The sequence below is a fragment of the Galeopterus variegatus genome, unplaced genomic scaffold (assembly GCF_000696425.1).
Source record: "Galeopterus variegatus unplaced genomic scaffold, G_variegatus-3.0.2 Scaffold143, whole genome shotgun sequence".
Lineage (NCBI taxonomy): Eukaryota > Metazoa > Chordata > Mammalia > Dermoptera > Cynocephalidae > Galeopterus > Galeopterus variegatus.
In genome coordinates, this window is record NW_007726254.1 from 806,837 (window position 1) to 828,219 (window position 21,383).

Below are 21,383 nucleotides of genomic sequence, written 5' to 3' on the forward strand. Positions count from 1 at the left end.
TGGTCTTAAAACTAGTATATATATGGCCTTGGGGTATATGATGTTATCAGATCAGTTCTTCCTTTCCAACCTCCCTTTTCACAATGCCCTTTACAAGGCTGGCCAGTTAGCTCAGTTGGTTAGAGCACAGCCATGTAAGGTCAAGGTCAAGGTATTACTTGGCTAGCGAACAAAAAAACAAAAAACAGTTGCCCTTCACAAAGGAAATGCATACCTCCCACCGATCCTAAATATTCCTATGGTGTTCCGGTCAAGATGGCAGAATAGACGGTTCCCAGTGTCATTCTCTTCCACAAATCAACCAATTTACAACTATTAAAAAGCAACAATAGCCAAGCTGAGGCTGCCAGAGCTCAGGGGAAGAGGAGGAGAGACCTACGGGGTGCATGAAGGCAGGAGAAACCACGATGAGAGGAAGAAAGGATTGCTCCTACCATTTCAAATCCTGGCTGCTTCAAGGCTGGAGCAAGAGCTGGCAAAACCACAGCTGTGCCCTTCCTGTGAAGTTGCTTGGAGGCAGCAGGGGAAAAGAGGGCCCTGGTGGCCCTCAGGCCACAAGACCACTAACAGGGTTCCCATGGACCCACACAGGAGGCGAGGAGCAAGAACAACTGAAAAAAGAAGCCACTCAGAGGCCAGTGAGTCATTGCAAGGGACCGTAGCATGGTCTGTCCCATGGGAAGTGTTTGGAGTATGGGCGGTGGCAGAGATAGGCCCACTGGGGGAACACTGAGGCACAGCAAGGACAGCTGATCTTCCCTCCAATCAGCACAGGCCCACTCTATGTAGACTGGTCAGGAATACAGAACTGCAGGGGGAGCAGTTTGCTGAAAAGACTCAGGTCCACACCAGAGTTTCTACACAACCTAGGTGTACTGGATCTCATGAGACCCGGAAGTACCTACAAAGTCAACCATTAAAACCCGAGCTGCACAAAAAGCCTTCCCCAGGGAATCAGCAGCAAAGCAGCAATTTAGCTCAACCACAGTGCTCAAGTGCTGGTCTGTCCCCACAGGAAGTTCTCCCATTTTAGAAGTAAGCAAAGGACAAAAAATTAGTTCCAGAACAGAGTTTACATAGTGGGAACGGCAAATAATCCAACAGAACTGAAAGAAAAAAAATACCCACAGACCAGAGACAAAGTTTGATATTAAGCAGTAAAGGTCTCACTTCACCAAAGAACACCTATAAAACCTAGAAGGACCAGAAGCACCCTAAGCCCCCTAAGCCCCCAAGCCAGCGAGGGGAGGGCCAGGAGCCTCAGCCACGCCCCCCAACACCCACAACCAGCCCAGGGATGACCACTGAGCTGCCATAGGAAGTGCCCCAAGGCCCCCAAACCAGGATGGTGAGTGGCCGAGGGCATCAGCCATGCTCCCTCAACACCTGCACCCAGCCCAGTGATGACCACCGAGCCTCTGCAGGAAACATCCCAGGCTACCGAGCCAGGCAGTGGGGGGCTGAGTGCTTCAGCCACACCCCCCTGACATCTGCATGCAGCCCAGAAACAATGAAGCCACCACTGGAAGCCCCCAGTCTCCCCTGCAGGAATGAGGGGGATGCCGTGGGCCTCAACCAACACCCCTCCTTCTCCCACCCTATTTCCTTCCCCCTTTCCCTCTCCCCCTCCCACCCAAAAGCTCTGCAACAACATCTTAGAATGTAAAAACAGATGGAGCCAGGGACCAACCCCTCCTCCCGCAACCAGGCACATTGCCAGTGCCACAGGGCCTGCCTTGTGTCCAGAAACATTGAGCCGGGGATGACCCCTCCTCCCACATCCAGGCAAGGAGCATGCCAAAAACACCACTTCCACCTACCATAGCCACCACAATAGCCACGGCTGCCTCAAAAGCAGCTAGATGCCACAACTACCATACAGATGGCCCTCCAGCCACCCGAGAGCCACTGACACAAGGAGAGTTACTGACCAAAGAAAAGAAGAGGATAAAGCCCTCTCCATAACGCCCATTCCAGAGTGACAGAAGAAGCATCTATGCTACAATAATAGTGGGAGACCTGAACACACCTCTCTCAGCACTGGACAGATCATCTAGGCAACAAATCAAGAGAATAACCATTACTCTTTCAGAAAGAGAGAAGAAATCTAGGGTTATCAGAGGTGGGAGGGGGCAAGGAGAGGGGATGGGGAGAGACTGGATAAGGGGCATAAAAAATAAGTACAATTTGTAATAATGTATATGCTAATATTATTGATTTGATGAACATACATCAATGTTGAACCCCCCCAAACATGTATAATCAATTACGATTCAATAAAAAATAAATAAATAAAAATTCCTACGGTGCATTGCCCAGTGATGGTAAAATATAAGAGGTGCAAAAACAGAGCAATTTACAAACATCCATCTCAGTAGAGCCAACTGTTTTTCCTGTCTCATAAATAATTTTGTTAAAAGCAGAGTGGTGTTTTAAAAAAAAAGTATTTTTGTACATGGTAGGGTATAATAAATTCAGATATGTACAGATTGGTATGGCTGGAATTATATTTTCGTTAAAGTTAACTCACTAATTCCATCCTCTGATTATTGTTAAGAAATGCATTATCCCTGAGGGAGAGTCCCATTAAAGTTAAGCAAAAAGTGCAGGAAATATGTGGTGATTCTTTATTTCATAGAGGCAAGGCCCTATGCCATATACATATACATGAGAATTAAAATTCAGAGGAGTGATGGTTGTCACGGTGAGGTATATCAACACATTTATTTGAATTTAAAAAGGAAGTCACACTTTTCTTGACTTAAAAAATATGCATGCAAGATGTGCTGAAATCCACAATATATCTATTTTCTCAACCTTTCTAAATATATTGCATTGAATAACCAGCATAATCAATAGCATGATTACAGTAAGGAATGTCATGAAAAGCCTCACTGGTATATACTTTTCAGAAAGTGGCAAGCAAATAAGTTGGTAAAAATTGGTAAGAAATCATTTTACAAGTCAAGAAGCTTCCAATTCTTTGCTTATGACAGAATTAAAGATTCTAACTAAGTTATTAGCTTTTAGATCAGTAAAAATGATTAACAAATGATTGAATAAACAAATAAATGGGGGAGAATAGATCAATCTTCTCCACAGAAGAATTCAAAATAATTTATATAGATACCCCAGCCTCAAAGAGGTATAACTCCCCACTCCTTAAGTGTGGGATGTACAAATGACTTCTTTCCAAAAAGTAAAGAATGGAAAGTGGGCGGGGGGGGGGAAGCTTCACAGTGGAGAAAACCTAAAAACATCATCTTAGTCAGGTGATGAAGGGCAACATCAACAGAAATAAGTCATGTTCATAGTAAGTACCCCAGATACAATGCTATGAAAATGGTACTTCTGTGGTCTTTCTTCCCCAAACCTATAACTCCAGTCTAATCACGAGAAAAACATGAGAAAAATCCCAACTGTAGAACATTCTACAAAATACCTGATCAGTATCCCTCAAAACTGTCAAGGTCATCAAAATGAAGAAAGTTTAAGAAATTGTCATAGTCAAGAGCTGCCTTAGGAGACATAACTATCAAATATAATAGCTGCCAGTTAGCTCACTTGGTTCGAGTGTGGTGTTGATAACACAATGTAGTATTATGCATGGGATCCTAGAGCAGAAAAATAACATTAGGTAAAAACTAAGGAAAAGTGAAAGAGTACAAGCTTTACTTAGTAATAATATATTAATACTGGTTCATTAATTGTAACAAATGAATGATACTAACATTAGTAATAATAGGAAAACGACAGGGTATTTGGGAAGCCTGTAGTTTCTTCACAATTTCTGAAATTTCCTCTGAAAGTCTACAACTGTTTTAAAATGACAAAGGTTAGTAAAGAAAAAGATTGAGAAAACCAAAATGAGACACCACTTCACACCCACTAGCATGGCTATAATAAAAAACACAGACAATAACGAGTTTTAAAGAATATGTGGAGAAATTGGAATTCTCACACTACCACTGGAAATGTCAGACAATGCAGCCATTTTGAAAAACAGTCTGGCAGTTACTCAAAAAGTTAAATAGGGCCGGCCCGTGGCTCACTCAGTAGAGTGCGGTGCTGATAACACCAAGGCCACGGGTTCGGATCCCACATAGGGATGGCCGGTTCACTCACTGGCTGAGCGTGGTGCTGACAACACCAAGTCAAGGGTTAAGATCCCCTTACCGGTCATCTTTTAGAAAAAAAAAAAAAGTTAAATGTAGTATTACCATATGACCCAACAATTCCACTCCTAGGAATATATCCAAGGAAACGAAAACATAAAACCACTAGGAAAACTTACACACATTGTTCACAGCAGCATTATTCATAATAGTCCAAAAGTGGAAACAATCCAAATGTCTATCATATACAAAATGTGACATAACCATATAATGTGTATACATACATACATACAATGTGGTATGACCATACAATGGAGTGACAGCCATAAAAAGGGATTAAGTACCAATACATGCCACAACATGAAAAAACCTTGAAAACATTATGCTAAGTTAAAGAAGCCGGTCACAAAATACAAAATATTATATGATTCCATTCATATGAAATGTCCAAAATAGGAAAATCCATAGAGATAGAAAGTAGACTGGTGGTTTCCTAGAGCTGAGGGGTTTAAGGGGTAATGGAAAATAACTGCCAAAGGGTATGGGTTTTTTCTGGGGGCAATAAAAATGTTCAAAAACCAATTGTGGTAATGGTTGTACAACTTGTGAATATACTAAAAACCACTGAATTGTAGATATTATTTAATCTGTTTGTTTTTGGTGGCTGGCTGGTATGGGGATCCGAACGCTTGACCTTGGTGTTGTAACATCGTGCTCTAACCAACTGAGCTAACTGGCTGGCCCTGAACTATAGATTTTATTTTATTTTATTTTTTTTAAAAGATGACCGGTAAGGGTATCTTAACCCTTGACTTGGTGTTGTCAGCACCACGCTCTCCCAAGTGAGTGAACCGGCCATCCCTATATGGGATCTGAACCCGTGGCCTTGGTGTTATCACCACCGCACTCTCCCAAGTGAGCCACGGGCCGGCCCTGAACTATAGATTTTAAATGGGTGATTTATATGGCATGCAAATTATGTCTCAATAAAGCTGTTCTTTTTTTTAAAGACTGATTACAGATCACTATATAATTTCTGCTAAATAACTCAGAAGGAATTGAGAGAATTTAGTTTCACTGACCTAACAATTTTATTTTAAAAAATTATTTCCAGTTAGCTCAGTTGGTTAGAGTGTGGTGATGATAACACCAAGGTCCAGGGTTCGATCCCTGTACCAGCCAGCTGCCCAGAAGGAAAAAAGAAATCATTATCATATGTAAATAAGATTTCTTAGTTCTTGCATCTGACATAAACCTATGCCACATAATGATGTTTCGGTCAACAATGGACTGCATATATGGTTGCGGTCCCATAATATCACAGTGGAGCCAAAAAATTTCTATCACCAAGTGACAGTGTAGCCATAGTAATGCAGTGCGACTACTTTTTTTTTTTTTCCTCCTTTTTTTTTTTTCGTGTCTGGCAACGGATCACAACCCTCAGTGTCGCGCCCGTACCGGACCGGGACCGGCAACGGGATCACAACCCTCAGTGCTGCACCCGCACCTCACTCAGCCAGTAAGCGGGAACCGGTCTGTATGTGGGATCTGAACCCTTGGCAGGAGCGCCACCGCACTCTCAAGCGGCGCACTGTAGCAGTGCGCCACCAGGCCGGCCCAGTGCGACTACTTATTAAAAAAAATATAAATTTAGTGTGGCCTAAGTGTATGGTGTATATAAAAGTCTACAGTAGTGTAATGTCCTAGGCATTCACATTCACTCACCACTCACTCACTGACTCACACACAGCAACTTCCAGTCCTGCAAGCTCTGTTCACAATAAGCACCCTACTCAAGTGTACCATTTTTTATCTTTTATAGCATATTTCTACTGTACCTTTTATGTTTAGATTGATACAGAAATACTTATCATTGTGTTGCAATTACCTACAGTATTCAGTAGAGTAACATGCTGTACAGGATTGTAGCCTAGGAGCAATAGGCTATACCATATACCCTAGGTGTATAGTATGGTGTATCTCTAGGTTTGTATAAGTACACTTTATGACATTCAAACAATGACCAAATTGCCTAACAAGACATTTCTCAGACCATATCCCTGCCATTAAGCGATAATGCATGTGACTGTATGTGTGTGTGTGTCCTTGTGTGTGTGTGTATATACACACACATGCATGCACACTTGTATAGGTATGTATCAATGTGTCTGCCTATGAAATTAAAATTGAACTCTGCCTCATTCTAGCAATGTAATAATTATTCACAGATATATGACCTAACAGAAAGCAAATGTTTATCTGATTAAGAAATGCATTTCTAATAATTAAGTGTAAAAAGAAAATCAGAAGTATATATTGTTTTTAAGCAACTGAATACTAAAAATAATAGTAGTAACTCAATACAGAAATAAATTTAACATTTATATGTATAGATTTTTGTTGCAGAAAAAAGTATTATGGGGGTAAAGAAAAGTATTATAGGATAAACAGTACAAGGCTATCAAGCATAAAAATTTCAAGTATTATTAGGGCTGGCCAGTTAGCTCAGTTGGTTAGAGCAGGGTATTATAACACCAAAGTCAAGGGTTTGGATTCCTGTATTGACCAGCCACAAAAAAAAAAAAAAAAAAAGATAAAACTCAGTAGCGGGCAGGGAAATGGAAATCTGAATTCAAGGAAAAAATTATTTTTTAACTATTTAAATTTATGGCTAAAAATTGCACTTAAAAACATGGAACAGTATAAATAGTTTAAAAAAATTCTTCTAAGGGAGTGTACAACCATCTCCCTCACATACAGAGTACTACTCTAAACAAAAAGATGATTAAATATCTATCCATGTAGATAAATCGATAGATCAATCAATCATTAGATGGATAATCAAAGGAAATCATAAGAGATATATGAGTATTCCAAACCATCAGAAAAAACACACACACCCAATAAAAAACACCAAATAGTAGTATAAAAAGTCCATTTTGAGTTTGTAAAGACTAAGTCTTTTCTGCAAAAAGCAATTAAGAATCCTTAAATTAAAAAAGCAACCAATCCAAACACAAAAGTCATGGGATCCAAAGAAGCAGGGTAGAACTTAGATAGTGTAAGAGGAAGAATTCAGACTTAATCCACAGTGAACATAGAGAGTAATATACATTATTGCTCAGAAAATGATACAAATGTCTTAAGGCTCTAGTTGGAGACAGAACAACCAAATATAGGAAGGATTCTTTTGTACGGGTTAAAAGACAATATGTAATATTACTTTACAAAGGCGCAAAGAAAATACAGACTCATCCAAAAAACAGATCATTTCTTTTTTTTTTTAAGCCTTCCCCTTTGTAATTAAAGGTTATTTCTTATGTAACACTTTACCTCACATTCTGAGTAGGATTCCACCTTTCAGAGGGCAGTTCTCCACTCTGTGGGTCATCTACAGGCGGATGAAGAATTGAAATGCATACATCTCCATTCTACAAGACACAAATATCACATCTGGTAAATACTCAAAAAGCAATGTATGAAAAGGGACATCAGTTCTGCTGAAGTTTCCTTCATTCCCAGAAACTTGTTTTCTTTTTATTAAGGGGAGGAAAAAATTCTGTTTTTTCTTTGCTTTCAAAATCAAAGTAAAGAATTAAAAAAATTTTAATATTATAAGTATTAATTTGACCTATTTCCAAAATATGTTTTTTCTAAAGAAACTTTAGAGAGTGGTGTTATAACACCAAGATCAAAGGCTTGGATCCCCATATTGGCCACCAAAACAAAAACCACTGTGTCTTTAGTGCCATCCTTCTTAAACAAACTCGGACAAAAAAGAAATAGACAACATGATAAATCAATATTCAAAAGAGTCTTGCGGGCCGGCCCAGTGGCGCACTGCTACGGACCCTCCCGCCGAGGGTTCGGATCCCACATACAGACCGGCCGCTCACTGGCTGAGCGAGGTGCGGGCGCAACACCGAGGGTTGCGATCCCGTTGCTGGTCCCGGTCCGGTACAGGCGCGACACTGAGGGTTGCGATCCGTTGCCGGTCACGAAAAAAGACAAAAAGGAAAAAAAAAAAAAAAAGAGTCTTGCGAAGCAACCAAATATATCCCTTTGTTTTCAAACATATCTATACCAAAAGTACATAAAAAGAAACAAATATGCCCATAGAAACTTAACTATAACTTCCTCAGTTATATTAACTCATCACTATGGTTAATATATTTTGCTTCATAAATTATCTAACATAATCCACAAGTACAGTTAGATGAATTTTAATACGTGGATTCAAACATGTAGATTGTGTACCATATGCAATACAGAGTGCTTATTCAATAGAAAATACAAGGTTGAGTAAAATATTGTCAAGTCACTTGACACTATCTGTTAGGACTTAATCTAAACTGGAAGATAAAATTTAAGGTTATTTTTTAATTGGAGGTATAACTAATAAAAGTGCAAAAAACCTTACACATACAACGCAAATTGAAACACACACAGGAATGAATATATATAAATGTATGTATGTATAAATAACATCACCAAGCTAATAGAACATTTAAAAAAAATTAAAATTAAAAGACCAAAAAACCCAAATACTGTATTTTAAAACTATGTAGTATGGTTAGATACGAAAAGCTTCGTGAAAACTTTGAGAAGGCTTTGAGATGGGCCTTTAATAATGAGTACAATTTTACCGCCTAAGGGAAATTCAGATATGTTTGTCTGCAGAAATAAAGCATCATCATAAATAGTAGAATAAAATATGCTTGTGTTCTTGTATTTATTTTCTATTGCTACTGTAACAAACTACCACAAACGAAGTGGTATAAAACAACAAAAATTTATTATTTTACAGTTCTGTAGGTTGAAGTCTTCCAGGCAAAAATCAATGTATCAGCAGCACTGCATTCCTTTCTGGAGGCTCTAGAGAAGAATCTCTTTCCTTTTCTAGGTACCAAAGGCCATTCTTTGCCCTTAGCCTCCTTTCTCTATCTTCAAAGCAATATTTCATTTCTCTCAGCCTTTCTTCCAAAGTCAGATCTCCTCTAACTAATTTTCTGCCTCTCTCTTTCACTTTTAAGGGTCCTTGTGATTATACTGAGCCTACCCTGACAATTCAGAATAATCTCCCAATTTTAAGGTCAGCTAATTAGCAACCTTAATTACCCTTTGACATGTAACCTAACACACTCATAAATTCCAGGGATTAGGATGTGGACATTTTGGGGGACCATTATTCTACCTACCCAGTAATGAATGGCCCAGTTTTGATGAAGAACAGGGTACAAAAACTAGGAATGTGTTACTTGGTTTGGAGTTTAATATGTATATAAATAAAAGTTCTTAGTAGTATAATAACATGAACAGATTTGCATTTAGAAGTGACATATTAAAAGATGGGCATCCAAGGGCCGGCCCCTGACTCACTTGGGAGAGTGCGGTGCTGATAACACCAAGGCCACGGGTTCGGATCCCTATATAGGGATGGCCACTTCACTCACTTGGGAGAGTGCGGTGCTGATAACACCAAGGCCACGGGTTCGGATCCCTATATAGGGATGGCCACTTCACTCACTTGGGAGAGTGCGGTGCTGATAACACCAAGGCCACGGGTTCGGATCCCTATATAGGGATGGCCACTTAGCTCACTCGGGAGAGTGTGGTACTGATAACACCAAGTCAAGGGTTAAGATTCCCTTACCAGTCATCTTATTCATAATTAATTAATTGATTGATTGATTAATAAATAGATTGATTGATTGATTGACTAATTAATTAAAAAAATAAAAGATGGGCATCTTAATTGATGCAGACAATGCATTTGACAAACTCCAACACTCTTCCATGATAAAAACACTCAGGAAACTATGAATAGAGGGAAATGATCTTAATGTGATAAAGAGTATTTATGAAAAACCACAGCTAACATCATACTCAATGGTGAAAGACTAAAAGCTTTCCTCCTAAGATCAGGAACAAGACAGGAATGCCTGCTTTCACCACTGCTATTTAACATTATACTGGAAGTTTCTAGACAGAGCAATTAGACAGGAAAATGAAATAAAAGGAATATGAATTAAAAAGGAGTAATAAAACCATCTCTATTCACAGATGATATGATCATGTATATGGCAAATCACAAAGAATCCACAAGAAAGCTACTATAGCTAATAAATTCAGCAAACTTATAGGATACAGAGTCAACACCCGGTTTTATTTCCATGTACCAGCAATGAATAACCCCAAAAGGATGTTAAGAAAATAATTCCACTTATAATTGGCATCTAAAAGAATGAACCTGGGCTGGCCCGGTGGCGCACTGCTACAGTGCGCCGCTTGGGAGCGCGGAGGCGCTCCCACCAAGGGTTCGGATCCCACATACAGACCGGTTCCCGCTCACTGGCTGAGTGAGGTGTGGGCGCAACACCGAGGATTGCGATCCCGTTGCCGGTCCCGGTCCGGTACGGGCGCAACACTGAGGGTTGCGATCCGTTGCCAGACACGAAAAAAGACAAAAAAATAAATAAATAAAAAATAAAAGAATGAACCTAACCAAGGAAGTGAAAGACTTATACACTGAAAACTACAAAACATTGCTCAACAAAATTTAAAAAGACCTAAATGTTAACATGGCATTATTACCCAATTTGATCTGCAGATTCAACACAATTGCATCAAAATTCACCTTCCTTTTTCTGCAGAAATTGAAAAGTTGATGCTAAAATTTACATGGAAATTTAAGGGACCCAGATAGCCAAAACCATTAAGTTGGGGGACTCATCCTTCCTGATTTCAAAACTTACTACATCCCTATACTGGCCGGCCACCACCACCACCAACAAATGAACAAAACTTACTACAAAGCTACAGTCAACAAAACAGTTTAGTTACTGACATGAACATGCAGACCAATGAAATAGAACAGAGTCCAAAAATAATCCCATACATCTATGGCCAACTGATTTTTTACAAACATGCTAAGATATTGAAATGAGGAAAGAACAGTCCCCAAAAATGGTGCTAGGACAACTGGATTTCCACAAACGAAAGAATGAAATTGGACTCCTACCTCATACCATATAGAAAAATTAACTAAAAATGGATCAAAGATCTAAAACCATAAAATTCTTAAAACATGGGGGTAAATCTTCATGACCTTGCACTTGACAATGGATTAGATATGATAACATCATGAGCAACAAAAAGTGTATAGATAAGCTGAACTTCATTAAAATTGGAAAATTTTTGTACATCCAAAGGACATTATCAAGAAAGTAAAAAGGTAACCTATAGAATAAGAGAAAATATTTGCAAATCATATATATAAGCATTTAGTATCTAAAATATATAAGGAACTCCTAAAACAACAACAAAAAGACAACCCAATTAAAAAATGGGGAAAGGATAGACATTTCTCCACAGAAGATACACATGAAAGAATGATCAACATCATCAGTCATTAGGGAAATGCAAATCAAACCCACAATGAGATATCACTTCACACCATTTCAAGACGGCTATAATTAAAAAAAAAAAAAAAAGTAATATAACAAGTGATCATGAGGATATGGAGAAACTGGAACCCTCATACACTGTTGATGGGAATATAAAATGGTTCAGCTGCTGTGGAAAAAAAATTTGGTAAACACAGAATTCCCATTTAACCCCACAATTTCACTCCTAGGTACATACTCAAAAGAACCAAAAACAGGTACTCACACAAGTACAGGTGCATAGTCATAGCTGCACTATTCACATGTCCAAATGGGAGACACAATGTCCATCAACAGATGGATGTAGAAACAAATTGTGGTATATCCATATAGTGGAATACTATTTAGTCATAAAAAGAAATGAAGTGCTGTTACATGCTACAAGGGGAATGAACCTCTGTAACATTATACTAAGTGTTAAGGAGCCAGGCACAAAAGGTCACATTTTGCATGACTCCATTTATATTAAATATCCACAATATATAAATTCACAGAGACAGAAAACAGACTGGTGGTTGCCAGAGACTGGTCTCTTCTGGGAAATTTAAAAATATAATTTATAATAATATGGCTTTATTTTCTGGGATCTCTTGATATATCCAGTATCAAATGTTGAGGAGTTGATTTATGATTCTCATCAATTTTATTCCTAATGTCCTATCATCCATCTAAAGAATTATAAGTATTATAAAATATGTATAAATATGCCCAATCACAATTTATATAGCCTAAAATTTATTATTCTAAAGGGCAATGATTGTACACTTTACAAAAACCTTTAATATTGCAGATTCTTAGGAAATTCACGTTATACTGGTTATTTGACATGAGTTATGAACTGAATGTTTGCATATCCCTCCTCCCCAAATTCTATATGTTGAAGCCCTAATCCACAGTGTGACGGTAGCTGGAGATGTGGCTTTAGGTATTAATTAGAGTTAGTTGAGATCATGAGGGTGAGTCCCTGGTCTGATGAGATTAGTACCCTTATAATAAGAGACGCCAAGAGAGCTACCTCCTTCCTTCTACCGGCTATATGAGGACACAGCAAGAAGGCAGCCTACAAGCTAGGAAAAGAGCCCTCACCAAAAACCTATCATGCTGGCACCTTGATCTTGGACTTACAGCCTCTAGAACTGTGAGAAAATAAACCACCCAGTCTGATATTCTTTTTTTTTTCCTTTTTGTCTTTTTTTTCGTGTCCGGCAACGGATCGCAACCCTCGGTGTCGGGCCCCCACCTCGCCTAGCCAGTGAGCGGGAACCGGTCTGCATGTGGGAGCCGAACCCTCGGCGCACTGTAGCAGTGCGCCGCCGGGCCGGCCCGCCCAGTCTGATATTCTTTTTTTTTTCCTTTTTGTCTTTTTTTTCGTGTCCGGCAACGGATCGCAACCCTCGGTGTCGCGCCCACACCTCGCCTAGCCAGTGAGCGGGAACCGGTCTGCATGTGGGATCCGAACCCTCGGCGCACTGTAGCAGTGCGCCACCGGGCCGGCCCGCCCAGTCTGATATTCTGTTATGGCTGCCCTAGCTGACTAAGACAACATGTTTTAGAAAAAGCATATTTAAAAAGTAGGCTGTATTTTTATTCATTATTGTAACACTAACCTTTAGAAATAACATACCCTAATGCTACTGGAATAGTAATCAAGTTTGTACATCCTTACGTTATTGTGGCTACAGAAATTAGTATAATGTTTGAAAATCAACAGAGTTGAGAATTAAGAATAATTCTCTTTAGTTCTTTTAGAAGAACTAAAAGCTAAAGTGAAATAGCAAAGTATTTTCATATAGGCTACAAAGTAGCCTGAAATACACCATCTTACTGAAACCTTTATTTCATGACCGCATTGGTGACATTTACCTATAACCATTATACAGAAAAAATTATCCATACACTCCTTCAAATAACATCCAAATCTTTATTATTTTTTGAAGTAAGGCTCCACACTATGTTCTACAGCACACTAGTGCTAAAAGGATCATTAAATATTAAATAATTCTCACTCAACTTTGCAGTGAACTGCTCTAAAAATTAAAGCCTACAGTAAAAAAAAATTTAAATACTAATGAGCAGTGAGATTTCACTTGAGTTGCCACATCTATGAAGTTTGTAGTGAAGAAAATGAGTATAAACACCTCATTTTAATATAGTTCATAAAGCAACCAAGGTCAAAGGTTTGGATTCCCATACCAGCCAGGTGCCCCCCAACTCCCCAAAATACAGTTCGTAAAGCAAATGAGGCTCTTTGGTTGTATGCTTCTGAACGCACAATAACATGTAAGCAAACTGTATTTTTATTTATTTTTTTAAAAAAAGATGACTGGTAAGGGGATCTTAACCCTTGGCTTGGTGTTGTCAGCACCACGCTCAGCCAGTGAGGGAACCTGCTATCCCTATACAGGATCCGAACCCATGGACTTGGTGTTATCAGCACTGCACTCTCCCAAGTGAGCCACAGGCCGGCCCTAGCAAACTGTATTTTTTTTTTCTCCCTTTTTTGTCTTTTTTACTGACTGGTAACGGGGACCGGCAACGGGATCGCAACCCTCAGTGTTGCTCCTGCACCGTGCTCAGCCAGTGAGCAGGAACCGGTCTCCACATGGGATCTGAACCCTCGGCGGGAGCGCCGCCACACTCCCAAGCAGCGCACTCTCCAGTGCGCCACCGGGCCGGCCCTAGCAAACTGTATTTTTAAGCTCACTCTATATAATGTGAAGCAGAAGGGAAAATAGATTGTGCAATATAATCAATGATGACAAACTTATATTAAATTTCTTTGTTCTCCAAGTTTTCCCTCATTATTAATAAATATCATAAACATGGTAATGATAAAGGAAATTTTTAAATAATTAAATCACTCATCTAACAGTATTTATAACTTTTTGGACTACAGTAATGTGTCTTTGTATGTGTTTAAAATAAACTGTAACAAAAGTTCTTGTCCTTTTAAAAACTGGACAAATTATTTCCTATCAATAATAGTCTTTATAACATTTATTTTTAAATGCTCATGAAGTTAATTTACCAAAAACTCCTTCATCAATTCCCATTATTTTGGCCCTTAGTAGGATTTTGATTTTGTGTTTTTGTTTTGTTGTTGTCACTATATCCCCCTATCCTCCACAGTTCTATTATAAATAACCCTGCAGTAAACATTTTCTTGACTAGAGCAATTTGATATTGAGGTCCATTTTGTTTCTATCACTGGTGATAATACAGGTAGGTAAAGGAGAAAGCAACTCTCAAGAGCACTCCTTTGGCCAAGAACCATTAGCCCCAGATGTCTAGAATCACAAATATGAACATACTTTGAAAACTTTACAGAAAAATAGAACTATAAAGATAATACAAATCTTTTTTTTTTTGTCTTTTTCCATGTCCGGCAACGGATCGCAACCCTCAGTGTCACTCCCGCACCGGACCGGGACCGGCAACGGGACCGCAACCCTCGGTGTTGCCCCCGCGCCTCGCTCAGCCAGTGAGCGGGAACCGGTCTGCATGTGGGATCCGAACCCTCGGGCGGGAGCACCGCCGCGCTTCCCAAGCGGCGCACTATCCAGTGCGCCACCGGGCCGGCCCGATAATACGAATCTTTCCATAAACTTTTTTGAAGTACCCTAGTATTGACATTGGCCCCCAAAATGTTCGATTCTGATACCATTTCCAGGCTGCAGCCAAGGTAAATTAACATGCAAAAAGAGTTTCTTATGATTCCTTTGACTATGTCAAATTTAATTCCTAAATATGATTTATCATTTCTTTAAAAACAAAATACAGTCGGTTCCTCAGTATCCACGGGGGATTGGTTCCAGGACCTCCAGGAGATATGAAAATCTACAGATGCTCAAGTCCCTTACATGAAATAATGTAGTAAATGCATATAACCTACAAACATCCTCCTGAATACTTCAAATCATCTCTAGATTACTTATAACACCTAATACAATGTAAATGCTGTGTAAACAGTTGTTATACTGCATTATTTAGGGAGTAATGATAAGAGAAAAAGTCTGTACACGTTCAGTACAAATACAACCATCCATTTCTTCCCCCAAATATATCCAATTTGTAATATCCATGGATGGGATACCCATGGATACTGAGGGCCAACTGTACTTATGGCATGGAAAATAACAGCACAATTATAGCAAATGCATGCATGTTATTTTAGAAAAATGTATTATAAACATTGAAAACATTTTTAAAAATCATGATCTAATGCTAAATCTTGAGAAAGAACTAAATAGCCTAAGTAGTGAAAAAACAATAGTAAGGGTAGTTTAAATACCTACCTACGCTCTCCTTTAGAGCTTTGACTCCTTTATCCTCTTTTTGTTTCTTTTATGAGAAGAGTTTGGGAATTAGATAACAGATGGAAACCAGATGGAAACAGATGAGTATACAGCTTTGGGGTTAATTAGTTCTCAATAGCAAGACAAAAGTATGGTCCTTATCACTTTTCTCTTACTATGTAAAATCTATATATACTACATAGTTTTAAAGTCAAAACCTTTAATTATTAGATGGACAGGGACATTTATGGTCTGAATGTTGGTGTCCCCCCAGATTTACATGTTGAACTCTTAACCCCAAAGGTGATGGTATTAATAGGTGGGGCCTTTGGGCTGTGCCCTCATGGATGGGATTAATGCCCTTATAAAATGAGGCAAGAAAGAGTTGTCTTGCCTCTTTTGCCATGTGAGGACTCAGCAACAAGGTGCCATCTATGAGGGAAAAGCCCTCACCAGACACCAAACCTACTGGCACCTTGTTCTTGGACTTCCCAGCTTCTAGAACTGTGAGTGATAAATTTCTGTTGTTTATAAATTACCCAGCCTAAGGTATTTTATTATAGCAGCCTAAATGAACTAAAACAGACACCAAAATACTTCTGTGAGTACTGAACTCAGTTTGAACTTATGAAACAAAGAAATTATTTCTACAGACTCTCTCCTACAACAGAATGATAGCTGTTAAATGGAAAAGTATAAAGTATTCGCTGTTGTTTATTCACACTATGATTATGTCAAATATTAAAGAAAACAATATTCTGAGAGCTTATTTCTGGAAAAGAAACTACATATCACCTTTTCCAATTTGTCCTGTTTGGAAAAGGAAAGAAATATGAGAATGTCTTATAGAAAAAGCAGATTGTTAAAAACGATAAAGCTAGGGCCGGCCTGTAGCTCACTTGGGAGAGTGTGGCGCTGATAACACCAAGTCAAGGGTTAAGATCCCCTTACCAGTCATCTTTAAAAAAAAACGATAAAGCTACACCAATGTGCTAATTTACACAAATAAGTTCCATTTCTTGCCAAAAGAAATTTAAAAGCTATACAGCTCTGTTTGTGGAGCTAAAGTGCTTCCCAACTACCACCTGGGCAAAAAAAGGACTAGTGCAGGACTAGTGCAGGACTAGGGTTGCAAGAATCAAAAGCAATTTTTTAATTTTTTAATTTTTAATTTTTTTGGTGGCTAGCCAGAACAGGAATTGAACCCTAGGCATTGCAGTTGCTGCTACAAGAAAATAACATTGCAGAGCCATATGGCAATGAAAACAATTATAGAATGTCTTAAAACAAGTAAAAGGATGAAAAAACCGAAAAACCAACTCTTCTAAGATCCATAAGAGATATGAGGTCACAGGCAAACTGCTATCCCCCAAATTGAACAGACAGACAGGTAGATACAGAGAATTACATCTTACCAGAGCAGAAATCCAGGAGCAGAAAATTCTGAAGGAATCAGTCCCAGGGTATGAAAACCTAAACTACAATTGATAAATTACTGGAGGCCCGGTATAGGAAAACCTCAGAGTAAAAAACTCCAGCCCCTTCAGTGATTTGTTCCCCCCACATTTTTGTGAGTTCTACCGGTTTTCACAGTGATTACCAGTAAAGAATCCCCTCATGCTTCTTACAGGAGGAGGGAAAAAGAAACCATTTTGAAATAAGTCAGAGTATTCTGTTCTTGTTAACAAGAAATTACTTAACCAGAACAGGTTAACAAGAGCCTAACCTGCTTTGGTTATATCAGAGCCTAACTGACGTTAGAGAAGGGAAACACACAGCTCTTGCCCACTCTGGCCCACTGCCAGCCATCCAGAAATGGACAGATCCAGCAGCCAAAAAACTAGTAAAGACATAATTGAACTAAACAGTACCATCAACTGGATATAATGGACACCTATAGACTACTTCATACAGCAAGAGCAGGTTACACATTCTTCTCAAGCTCACATGGAACTTATACCAAGATAGACCACATTCTGGGCCACAAAACATACCTTAACAAATTTTTAAAGATAGAAATCATACAATGTCTACTCTCAGACCACAATGGAATTAAGCTAGAAATTAAAAACAGAAAAATAACTGGAAAATACCAAAACATTTAGAGCTTAAACAACACACTTCTAAATAATATATGAGGCAAAGAAGAAATCTCAGAAGACATTAAAAAATGCTTTGAACTAAATGAAAATGAAAACACAACATATCAAATTTGTGAGATGTAGTGAAAGCAATGCTTACAAGGAAAATTATATCACTGAATGCATGTCTTACAAAAAAATATATATAAAATCAACCTAAGCTTTTGCCTTAAGAAACTAGGAAATGAGCAAATTAAATCCAAAGAGCAGAACAAAAAGCAATAATAAAAATCAGAGCAGAAATGAATGAAATTGAGGACAGATCAATAGAGAACAATTTTAAAAACCAAATTCTGATTCTTTGAAAAGATCAATAAAATAATAAGCATCTAGCCTGGAAAACTAAAAAAAACAGAGACGATACAAATAACTAATACCAGAAATGAAGGGAACATCACTATAGATCCCATGGAAACGATAACAAAGGAATATTATGAATAACTCTGTGCCACAAATTTGATAAACCAAATGAAATGGACCAATTTTTTGAAAGATGTCTGCCAAACTCACACAAGAACAAATAGACAATTAGAATAGGTCTATATCAATTAAAGAAATTAAAGCAATAATTAATAACCTTCCAAAACAGAAAGCACCAGGCCCAGATGGGTTCACTGGTGAATTTTATCAAATACTTAAAGAAGAAATTATACCATTCTCTACAGCCTTTTCCAGAAGATAGAAAAAGAGGGAATACTTCCTAACATTCTATGAGGCCAACATTACCCCAATACCAAAACCAGACAAGGAAATTATAAGAAAAGAAAACTATACACCAATATGTTTAAAGAACACAGATGAAAGAAATCCTCCACAAAATATTAGCAAATATAATCTAATAATGTCTAAAAAGAATTACACACTATGACCAACTGGAATTTATCCAGGTATGCAAGGCTGACCAGAAATTTGAAAATCACATTGGTGGTAGCGGGGAGGGAGAGGGGTATAGGGAGAAATTGGACAAGGGGCATAAAGAATAAGTATAATTTGTAACAATATACACACTAGTCATATTGTTTTGATCAACAGATGTCAACATTAGATCCCAAAAACATGTATAATCAATTGATTCAATAAAAAAAAAAAAGAAACCTGAAATTCAATTAAAGCAATCCATTGCACCAACAGGCTAAAGAAGAAAAACAACACAATCATATCAATAGATACAGAAAAGGCATTTGACAAAATCCAACATCCATTCATGATAGAAAAACAAAAAAATCTCAGCACATTACGAAGAGAAGGGAACTCCTTCAACTTGATTAACATCTACAAAAAACCTACAGCTAACATCATAATTAATAGTGAGTAACTAGAAATTTTCCCACTATGAGGAGAAACAAGGCTGGTTAAAGCATGGTGTTACAACACCATAGTCAAGGGTTTGGATCCCCATACCAGTCAGCTGCCCAAAAATAAAATAAAAAAAGAAGAATCAACATATTCATGATGTTTAGTTTTCCTGTAAAAGTATATTTCCATTAGCTCAGTTGGTTAGAACTCAGTGTTGTAACACCAAGGTTAAAGGTTCAAATCCCTATACAGGCCAACCACAACCCCCAAAAAAGCAACAAGTCAGGATGTCCCCCCTCACCATTTCTTTTCAACCAACCTAATGCAATAAGACAAGAAGAGGAAATAAAAAGTATACCAACTATGAAGGAAGAAATAAAACTGACTTTATTTGCAGATGACATGATTGTCTACATAGAAAACCCAAGAGTGGATCAAATAACACCAGGAACTAATAAGCAATTATAGTAAGGCTGCAGTACAGAATAGAGCTCAGAAATAGACTTACATAAATATAGTCAAATGATCTTAGATAAAGCAGTGAAGACAATACAATGGTGCAAAGGTAGTCTTTTTCAATAAATGTTGCTCTAACTGTCCACATGTAAAAATATGAGCACATACCTAAATGTAAAAATACAAAACTATAAAGCTCCTGGACGATAACATAGAGGAAAATCTTAGATAACCTTGGGTTTGGCAATGACTTTTCTGCTTTGTGAAATGCGAAAGACAATGTGTCAAGAGAATGAGAACAAGCCACAGACTGGGAGCAAACATTTCCAAAAGACATTATCTGGATAATGGACTGTTACATAAAATATAAAAAGAACTCTTAAAAGTCAACAATAAGAAAATAAACAACCCAAGTAAAAAATGGGCCAAATACCTTAACAGACACCTCACCAAAGAAGACTCACAGATGGCAAATAATCATATGAAAAGATCATTGTAAAAAGGAATGCAAGATGGTATAGCCACTGTGGAAGACAGTTTGGTGGTTTCTCACAAAACTAAATATACTTTTACCATACCATCCAGCTATCATGCTCCTGAGTATTAACTCAAAGGAGCTGGAAACATGTCCACACAAAGATCTGCACATGGACGTTTATAGCAACTTTATCCAAAACTGCCAAAACATGGAAGCACCCAAGATGTCCTTCAGTAGACAAACGGATAAACTGGAGTAAATATAGACAATGGAATATTATTCAGCACTAAAAAGAAACGAGCTAATAAGCTATGAAAATACATGGAGGAAACTTGAATGCATATTGTTAAGTGAAAGAAGATAATCTGAAAAGGCTACATATCGTGTGATTCTGACTACATGACATTCTGGAAAAAGCAAAACTATGAACGCAGTAAAAAGATCAGTGGTTGCCAGGGATTATGGAGGAAGGAGGGATGATGAACAGATGAAGCACAGTGGATCTGTCAGGCAGTTAAACTACTGAATATGATACTCTAATGAGAAATCCATGTCATTACACATTTGTCCAAAACCACAGAATGTATAACACCAAGAGTGAACCCAAATGTAAACTATGGACATTAGGTGATAATGATGTGTCAGTGAAGGGTCATCAATTATAACAAATGTACTACTTTGGTGGGAGATGTTAATAATGGGGGAGGCTATGCATGTGTGGGGGTAGAAGGTACATAGAAAATCTCTATACCTTATGCTCAATTTTGCTGTGAACCTAAAATAGTCTATTTAGAAAAAAAAAATTACAGAATGGTAAAGAGTGGCCTCAAAGGATATATTAGCAGGCCCTGACATAACATATAATCATGAGAAACATAAGCATTATTTTAGCGTACTTATGGATTAACCCAAAGCTATGCATGTTTCATCAATAAAACTTGAAATGCTTCCCCCAGGAATGTGGACTTGTCCAGTAGAAGAACCTCACCTTGGATTTATTCCAAAAGAGGCTCTCAAATGCTCAGCAGCAACTCCTGAAAGGAGGCCAGTCCAACTCTAGTAGGATAAATCCCCCCAAAAAGTGGAATCTCTGATCATAGCAACAGGTGACCCTTGCTGTGAAGTTAGAGGATAGGTACACAAATAAATTTATATGA

The 21,383-nt window shown here is 38.2% G+C and overlaps 1 protein-coding gene across 2 annotated transcripts in view; it reads right to left on the reverse strand.

Moving 5' to 3' along the window:
• UBE2R2 (ubiquitin-conjugating enzyme E2R 2) overlaps positions 1 to 21,383 on the reverse strand; it is a 108,225-nt gene that overhangs the window by 20,590 nt on the left and 66,252 nt on the right. For both annotated transcript variants that reach the window (XM_008590962.1, XM_008590958.1), the window contains one exon: positions 7,449 to 7,546. In XM_008590962.1, the coding sequence (XP_008589184.1) occupies positions 7,449 to 7,546 (98 nt within the window). The remainder of the gene's footprint in view (positions 1 to 7,448; positions 7,547 to 21,383) is intronic.